Genomic DNA, 9,743 nt, shown 5'->3' with positions numbered 1-9,743 from the left:
TTCCCAAATCATAAAAAGGTAAGTAACCCTCAAATTGCATAATGTATGACATTGGATATGGAAAGATTGTTAATTTTTTATCTTGTTTGCTCTTCTTCCGAAATACAACTTTCTCTTGTGTTTTACAAAGGTTATAAAGTCCATTAATATTATCTTTTTGCCCTGAGCCTAATAATGTCCTGAAAATAAATACTCATTAAATACATACCCGTATGTTTGCAAAAAAAAAAAAGACAATATAGGGAGTTTAACGTAGGTCTGAATGTTTTTTTATTGGTTTTTTTGAGCAAATAAAAAAATTTAAATTCTCTAATGTACAGCATGCATCTAATGTTTCCTAATGCATATTGCTTCAGAGACATATGGTAAATACACAAAAGCACAAATGGCTTTGAGAATAATTCTAGCAATATGTAGAAATCTTTAGTAGACTATATCCCACTGAGGGTAGTTGAGCTATTTTTTTGTTATTTATGTCTCATTTTAGATGTTTTGTTAGCACACATTTGCCGTACTACTAACCATATGGACATACAAACATTAATGTGGTAATTTTCTGATGATAACCAAATTATTTATTGAGCTTAGATGAGGATATACAGAGGAAGACTGAAACAACATAAGGTGTATCCTTCTGGACAACTAATTGTAAATCTGAGCACATTTGCACATCCTCCCAGGAGAGACTTGTGTCAGGATATATACAAATCACAAATATTTGCTTGGAGGCATATTATGAACAAAACAAAGGACAAAGACAAAACATACACCTAAACAGCATTGTTCCCAAGGCAATACAACGCCGAATCTTAGTTAATCCACACTTTTATTTTTATTTACAAGCCCTTTGTTTGTTCAGTATGCTGTAATACTTTTATCTTTTTATGCTGCCACAGTCGTCCTTTAATAAGAATTATGGAAAATAATTGAATTCTAAGCACAAATAAGAGATCTATGGAGTTCCAAAAATGATTAATTTATGCAAATATATAATAATGACCAATTTATTTGTATTGTTCTGATTATTATCTATTTCTGAAATTCCAGCAGTCGGTAGAGTGCATGGTCTTGATTTTCAAGTAGCGTCATCATTTTATCTCATACTGTAGCTCACAGTGGACCGACACAGCGACAGTGACATCTTCTGGCTGTAAGCATGAACTACACTCTATTATTTTCTTTATGTTATTTTCTGTGTTGTAAGTGCATGTTCTGCAGCACTATAAAGTGGGACGATAAAACAAACATCGCCTTTTGTTCAATACAGGAATATAATTTGAGACCAACTCTGTGAAGGCCCTCTTTTCGTTATGGAAAGCAAGGGACATCATACAAAACTGCCCGCAGAGCTGAGCAATGTGGTCATGGTCTGTGTATGTGTATGTTAGGGAATTTAGACTGTAAGCTCCAATGGGGCAGGGACTGATGTGAGTGAGTTCTCTGTACAGCGCTGTGGAATTAGTGGCGCTATATAAATATAGGATGATGATGATGATCAAAACTGAGCCTGTTAACCAATGTTTAAGGTCACACTGAACAGCATATGTGGATTTTATTCAATTATGCATTCCCAGATATATAAATGTATATAATAATGTATATAATTATGTATATATAAATACAGAAAAATTAACATCAAGTAAATAATGGATGGATCAAAAGTTGTCTTCTATAAAATACCTAAAGACTGTATCTTATCAGCTTTAAGGATAATTACTTTATATTGCTAATTTCAGAAACTAACCCCAATCTCAGTGCTACCGCTACCTGAACTGCATGGTTACCTCCTCTGGGACCCCCAATTCTATTTCCTTTCAGATCAATGGTTATATTGGGCCTCTGCAAAAGGGTACAAAAGTAGGCAGTAAGCCAAGTCCTCTATAAGCCCTGATGCCTTCGCCATCATTACCACTTCAGGTTGCTGATGAAATGGTTCCAGCTTGATAACTTTTGAAGCAGACCCCATCAGCACAGCGGAGGAGGTCCCGGGTGAGTCAGTAATTGAGCTGTTGGAGCAAGAGTATGAGGATTACTTTTTCACTGTAAAGTTAGGATCATCCCTTAAGCCCATGATACAGTAACACACAACATTCCATGGAAAACACAGTTTCCCTGACACATGAAAGAACCTCAGATTTAAACATGTTTCATGCAGTGTTGCTGGAGCTAAGACACTTCAGTGTGACAGGAAATAATCATTTCCTATTGACTGCTACATGTCTGTACTTGGGCTTCAGAACACTGACGGATACCAGCCTCAAGGGGAATAGAAAAAGGCCCAGCACCTTAATGGTCTAGAGCAGTGTTTCACAAACCCACCTTCAGGTACTCCTAACAGTACATGTTTTCCATATCTCCTTGCTGGAGCACAGGTGTATTCATTACTGACTGACACATTGTAACAGGTCCACAGGTGGTATAATTATTTCACTTATCACCTGAAAAACCTGCACTGTTGGGGGTCCTGAGGACTGGTTTTGGGAACACTGGTATAGAGTAACACACCTTTTATTACAGACCATCTTAAACAGAAGTGGTTAGAGGCACGCTTACTGTATATGGGCTTCCTTTTACTTAAATATTGGGGAACAGTTTTGAAAACTAACGCAAAGAAAAAAGGAGTCGTTGCCATAGTATATTTAATGGTATGTTCAGCCCTGAGCAGCTATCTGTTCAATTCGTTCATACACCCTCATGTCTGTGCCCCCACAAACTAGTCAATCGGTGTTTCCTATGCTAATCCTCAGCCCTAACTAACATCTGCCATCTCTACCTTTCCACTGCTATCTTTCCACTTTTAGTTATTTTTAATTCTCCTAGACCTCTTTTCTGCATTTGACGCTGTGGATCACTCAGTTATCATACAAACACTGCCTTCCCTCTGTCTTCAGGTCACTCTCCTAGTCTGCTTCTCATCCTACTTATCAAACCTCTCCTTCAGTATTCATTTCTCTAAATCAACTGGACTCTGCTTCCTCTGTGAGCTGCAGCACAAGGATCTGTCCTAGGCACTCTGCTCTTCTCTATCTATACTATATATCTTTGCAGTTTAAAAGATGAAAGCAAATGTCTGATTAGTTGCTTTATATAATGCCGCTATTTTGCTTTGCATTAGACTTAAAAAAACTCCCCCACTTTGTTCGTATATCGGGGTTATTTATTGTGTGTAAGCGATCATTGGTAGGAGCATGGGGAATGTATGACTGTTATCCTGCCCAACATAATTCCAACATAATATCTGTCACAAAAATGTTAATAAAAACAAATTAATCAGAAAATAGTATTAGAGCGTTGCTGGAAGACAACACAAAACACAGCAAGTGGTATGTGCAATAGTTTATTGATGCCACTAGATGGAGCTCTACACAAATATCAACTTTAAATTTCAGTGTACAAATAAGCTATCAAGTATTTGTGTGCTACATGAAAAAACAGTCAGTATTTAACTTATGTGCAAAACAGAATACTAATTTGCACCCCTTGCATTGTAACATGGTTTTGTCCAGGAGACTTAAATAAGAAGTTTCTTAAGTTAAGATCCTTAATGAATCAGACCCCAGATTCTGTTTTATATGTGCAGGGGAGGACTGGCAAATATTAGCCTGGGGGGGTAAGACTCAAATCAGCAGCCTATTAGGAAAAAATATGCAGGTGGCCCAGTGACCCAGCCCAAGGTAGCCCACTACGGGACCGGCCCGGGGGGCAGATGCCAGTGAATGGAATGTGATATTGTTACAATGAAGTCAGTAGGACAAGTGGCGGTATGACATATCACCGTATACACCCCCACTTCCACCACTGCTCAGCATATTATCAAAATGTACAATTGGAAATATCTGAACTTGAAGACCTAGGACATAGAACACTTGCAATAGGTATGGAATTTCTTGACTAAAAAAAAAATATTAATTTATATACAATTTTTGTTGTCAGTCACAAAAATAAGAAATATTTTCACTTATACCAGTAGCGCTATCTAGTGCTTCTACACATCTGATGAGTCGAGAGCGTCCAAACTTGATCCACCGCACTGAAATAAGAAAACACAACAATTGATATAATTAAATAATATTATAATCAGTACCACAGTTAGCCATTGAATGGTACACAGTACAGAACTGCGATACTGGCATTCACTGTCACATACAGTGGTCATTAAATAGCATAAATGAATGTCCTTATAGGGCTCATTCACACCTATGCTTTATTCTGCCACTAAAGCCTGAAAATTGTATTAATCATCATCATCATTTATTTATATAGCGCCACTAATTCCGCAGCGCTGCACAGAGAACTCACTCACATCAGTCCCTGCCCTATTGGAGCTTACAGTCTAAATACCCTAATATAGACACACACACACAGACTAGGGTCAATTTGTTAGCAGCCAATTAACCTACTAGTATGTTTTTCGAGTGTGGGAAGAAACCGGAGCACCTGGAGGAAACCCACGCAAACACGGGGAGAACATACAAACTCCACACAGATAAGGCCCTGGTCGGGAATTGAACTCATGACCCCAATGCGTTAAGACAGAAGTGCTAACCACTAAGCCACCATGCTGCCCAATTAATAATTAGGATCAATGGTTTCTTCTGAGCTCTTATCTATTCTTAGTGTACTAACATTTTAACACAAAGTATAACATTTTAGAACATGGCGCATCCTATTTCTCATCTGTTAATGTGTACAATAGTTTGTATTGCATCAAAGATACATGGAAAATGCATTAATAAAAGCATCACTGTAACGATTCTCAAGCGTGCAGCAGTTATCATGTGTCTTTACCCAGTTATCATGTGTCTTTACCCAGTTATTATGCGTTTTACCCAGTTATCATGCGTTTTACACAGTTATCATGCGTTTTACACAGTTATCATGCGTTTTACCCAGTTATCATGCGTTTTACCCAGTTATTATGCGTTTTACCCAGTTATCATGCGTTTTTACCCATTTTCCCACAATTGTGTGACTGAGCCATTACTTTTTCAAATTTGCTACAGCAGGTGACAAAAAGAAAAAAGAAAAATGTCCATTGCATTGAGGTGAAATCTGTAAGGACCAATGTCATTAAAAGTAATTTAAAATTCTGGGCTGTATTTATCAAGGGGAGAAAAGCCCTAAATCAGAGGAAAATGGAAGTTTTTGCCAGATTCATGGCTTCTCACTGTCACCGGCAATAGCCCTCCCTGGGAGCCTCCGTCGTAGCTTCCTCTGTATCCTAACTACCAAAGACAGCAACAATACAAGTACTGTCTCTGTCCTCCTTTCCCTATCACAGCCTCAGGAATGTGACAGCCAGAGGTCAACTCAGGGAAAAAATGCCTCATTAGTAAAATACAGAAATACAGCATTTTTCCTTTTTTTTTCTTAATAACATTTTTTCTCTATGCACACAAAGAAAATGTTTAAACTTTTTTTTTAATTTTTATTTTTTACAAATCTAGAACTGGAAGCTGGCAAATGAGCATAGAAGTTTATCTGTATCCCATGGCGCTAAAAGCTGTATAAAGAATAGCAGAGGATTTGCTGGACAGAAGGGTATAAGCATGTGGGATTGCTAATATTGAGAACATTCAATCAGAATGGCCTAGGGCAACATATATATATATACACACACACACACACACACAGCATAGTTGTCTACTCTCCTGAAATGTCCAGGAAACTCACAAATGTTTGAGAGCTGGGCAACCTCCCGCATCCAGCCCACTTTGCTAGTGAAGTGGGTGGGGGTGGGGCTAATTGTGTCCTCCTGGCCCCGCCCCCTACTGTGATAGGCCAGAATTGGTACAGTTTGTCAGAGGGCCAGGACAATTCGCATGACCACACCCGCAAGATACTGCTGCTTTGGAGATCTCCAAAGTTGACAAGTATATATACAGTCCTGTAAACTAGTTGTTCACTTGTACATAAATACAAATTATATCTTTCGTAGCACTAAATTAAAAAGTGATCAAGTTGCTTAGTAGTACTCGGATCCAGTGGGAGGCTTAGTAGCATATTGTGTCTTACACAGTCCAATGTTCATTAAACGGGGATATCCCCTTTTGGACATCATGAAGAGGATGGCATTGTAAAGAGGAATTCATAAAATGGAACTGATATCTTTGCCAGTAACAGAGAGTGGCAGTATGTTGGTATAAACAGAAACTGCTAAAAGTGTATTTTAAAGTAAAATAAAAGCCAGTGCAGTAATACAATCTAGATACACATGTATATGTTGACACAACATTAAAGTGGTGTAAGCTCAAACAGAATAAAATAGACTCACCTTTGTTGGCTTTATGGCATTGAGAGCAGTTTTTACATTGCTGAAGAAATGCTGATGTTTAGCGCCAGAGTCACAATAAAGAAGAGCTTTAATCAGGGAGGCTACAAGAGAAACACAGCCGGCATCACATAAGACCGATGACCACATTCTGCCATTATGTAATGGATGTTACGTACCACTGCAGCCTGAGAATATCACATTGGTTCCGTGTCCTCTTATATCCAAGACAACCTGTATAATATATCTGTAAGAATATGCTGATAACGCATCCTAATAACATTACTATTATTACTATCATTTATTTATAAAGCACCACAAATATCTGCAGTGCTGTACAGTGGGGAAGTAGATCATATTAAAAAGGTGTTTAGGACCAACATGCAAAATGCAGGACATTCAATTAGCAGAAATGCAGGAATTGTGCCTAGTACTGTACATAATAACTAAGGTATATAACAAACAAGTGTTGTATACAACATGCCAGACGCATGATACAAGGACTCCCACAAGGTGGGAGAAGGAAGAGCATTTTAAGGGACAAAGGGAAGATGCCAGTGTAGAGGGACAAGATGAGGAGCTGGGCTAGATGCCGGCTCTAACACTGCAGACTGAGCTATTGTTTTGCTCATTTCGACTGTGGTATTTGACACCAATGGAACGTTTTATGTAAGTATATGACCAAATTTGGTTTCGACACAATTTACACCTGTTGGGTCTAAATGCTGAATGCTAACTCCATTGCATTAATTGTTGGCCAATGGGATACAGTCATCATCAGTCACAATTCAGCGGTGTACCCACCAGGTTTGCCTGTCACCTTCCTTTTTCATACTGTCCATGAGGCCTTGGTCCTTAGGATTCTGGATTCCAATAGGATTAGAGATCTAACAATCACAGCTATTACAGAGCTTCTTGAAATATACGCTGATGATATGGTTTTATTCTTACAAGACTCAAACCAATCATTAACTGCAGCCTCAGTTCACTGGCAGACATCTATGTTTATGTCCATTTGTCATCACCCATTGCAAATTGTAGCAACATTCATGTTTCTGGCAATTAGCATAATACTACCACCCACCAATGTTTAGTACAATTAACATATCAGGTATGGTATGAGCTTCCACTTTCTGTGGCAAGGTGAGTGAATATGATGTGAAATTTTAACCTAAATTTGTATATTCTACAACATTCAGTGGTTTGTCCCATGATAAAGGAAGATGGTTGGAAGACTATATTACAGTCTCCCATGCTCTACAGGAGATAAACATGTGATTCAGTCAATTAGAATGCAGTGATCAATGATGATTGGAGAACTTCCTGTATTGCTCTATATCATGGAGGTTTAACATGTGTATAATATTTAACCTTGTACATAAAAACTGTTTAGTACATGTTCGATGATGGACTATTCCGAACATAAAACTGAAATGTTATTGACTTAAGATGCCATGTGATCTGTACAAATAATATATTCTGTTATAGATTAAACTTAATGAGAATGGCATACAATGACTACATTTCATCTCTATGCTATGTGAGCTATGGGATATGTATAAAATGTGCTTAATAATATCTCTAAATGTGTCATTCTGAAATTTTGGAATGTTGATTACCTCTAAACATGTCTCCTCCCTTCCCTTCCCCCTTGCTCCCTTACCCTCCCCACCCCATCTATTTCTGGATTATGTTTTTTCTTCTGTATAATGTCTTGTTATATGTTAACAATGTAAATGGATGTATATTTGATATCATTGACTGTAACCACAATACATTGTTAAGTTTGTCTTTGCTTTATTTTATAAATATAATAAAAATCTTTATAAGTTAAAAAAAAATGTGCTTAATAAAACAAATGAAAAAGAAACCTTATGTACATGTATAGAAGCAGATTAGAACCAAATAATTTAGAGTTTGTACATAAGCATGGTTACCTGAAACAAGGTTTTTCCAAATTAATATCTGGGCACCCAGTATCTATATGGCACCCAGACCAACGCTCCCAATTCATGGTTTTGACTTATGAGCAACTAATAACAGTCAATCGGACAGAGGATGGGCCAAGCTGCCCAAGCAGCTTTTATTAGGGCCAAGTTGCCCATGCAGGAATGATGACTACCAAAAGTACCAGAAGTACTTGCCGACACACTCTACTTATTATAGTTGCCAAGAGAGAAAAGGTTCAGTAGTGCTATCTGAAGTGTCTAACTTCTGCCCAGGACCTCCATGTGACAGACATGCTTATTAGGTGAGACACTGGGCCTGATTCAAGGAACATAAATGCAAATATATGCTGTATTTTTGCACAATCTCTCACTGCAACAAGAGACGTTTCTTCGGATTCGCTTCTTGTTAAATATGGACCATGGCCATTGTCTGTGATTATAGCCAAGCGCCACACTTAGCGTAACACTGACACGGAGGAGCAAAAGCCAACTGCTGTAAGAAGTCATTGACTGCATTTCCTTTATTTCAGCGGCCATCGCTCAGTCCTGGGGCACCATAAGGGCAATAAAAAACTGAATAAGTGACATTATGTCATCCAGTGCTTTAGTGACTCCCTAACCAGTTGCGTCCTAGGCAGCTGCCTTTGCTTTGCTTAATGATAGCGCCGGTCCGGCCACCTAGACTAATGGCCCTTGCTCCCCCTTTCTCCTACAATAATCCTCTCTAATGGGTAAGACTGAAGGGTCTGATCATTCAGTACGTAGCAAAATGAAAAAAAATGTAAAAGGCCCAGTATTACAAATGCTTTCATTATATTTTATCAAGGACAAGAACTTCATCTGTATTTCTGGTGTTTTAAAAATACACGAAGACTGCAGAAATATAAATTCATGTGTAGTAAACAATGTATGAGAGACTACCTGAGATAGTGTATTAGCTCCTGTAAAGTCGAAAAATGTAATCCCACTGCAGTTTAAGATCAAAGTCATGCTGACACCTCTCTGGCAGTGGGACGATCCTGAAATTGAAAGAACAAGTAAAGTAAATTTCTATTAGTGAACAAAATAATACACCTCAAGTATATATACCATTGTCTATCATGCTATCTGTTCTATAGCTTTAGATAAAGCTGTCATTACATAGAGCGGTAGTGCTTATCTATCTATGACCAGCTGCACACTGCCTGTTGTCTTAATGCCTGCTACAATCTATGCAATCTAAGGGCAAATATAATCACATTTTGTATACTTCAAAACATCATTATGGTATTATAACAATGTTATGTTACCTGAGCATCATAAAATGCCTAAATGCTGTGTTTCCAGGCTATAGGGTCTATTTATATCCAACAGTGATGTCAACTTTTCTGAAACTATATTAATTTCATGTATTATACATTTTTTTCTATGCTGTTATTTGTAATTAAGGAAAACTTCTACTTACCACCGTAGTCTCCATTGGACATTGGAATCAGCAAAGCAGCTGCACTGGGCTAAAATACAGATCAGGGTGGTAACTACAC

General features: G+C 37.9%; 1 protein-coding gene across 2 annotated transcripts in view; it reads right to left on the bottom strand.

Annotated features, from left to right (window-relative positions):
• Positions 1 to 261: 261 nt before the first annotated feature.
• SLC26A7 (solute carrier family 26 member 7) overlaps positions 262 to 9,743 on the bottom strand; it is a 47,694-nt gene continuing 38,212 nt past the window's right edge. Inside the window, exons 15-20 of one of the 2 annotated variants that reach the window (XM_075213774.1) lie at positions 9,665 to 9,713; positions 9,142 to 9,239; positions 6,451 to 6,505; positions 6,275 to 6,375; positions 3,959 to 4,030; positions 262 to 2,006 (exon numbers count right to left, since the gene is read on the bottom strand). In XM_075213774.1, coding sequence (XP_075069875.1) covers positions 3,986 to 4,030; positions 6,275 to 6,375; positions 6,451 to 6,505; positions 9,142 to 9,239; positions 9,665 to 9,713 — 348 coding nt within the window. In that variant the 3' untranslated portion in view covers positions 262 to 2,006; positions 3,959 to 3,985. Of the gene's footprint in view, positions 2,007 to 3,958; positions 4,031 to 6,274; positions 6,376 to 6,450; positions 6,506 to 9,141; positions 9,240 to 9,664; positions 9,714 to 9,743 lie in introns of those variants that run through there. The other variant, XM_075213775.1, reaches the window with a different exon arrangement.

Source organism: Mixophyes fleayi, chromosome 5 (genome assembly GCF_038048845.1).
Source record: "Mixophyes fleayi isolate aMixFle1 chromosome 5, aMixFle1.hap1, whole genome shotgun sequence".
In the NCBI taxonomy this organism is placed as follows: domain Eukaryota; kingdom Metazoa; phylum Chordata; class Amphibia; order Anura; family Limnodynastidae; genus Mixophyes; species Mixophyes fleayi.
This window is presented reverse-complemented; position numbering and strand designations above follow the sequence as displayed.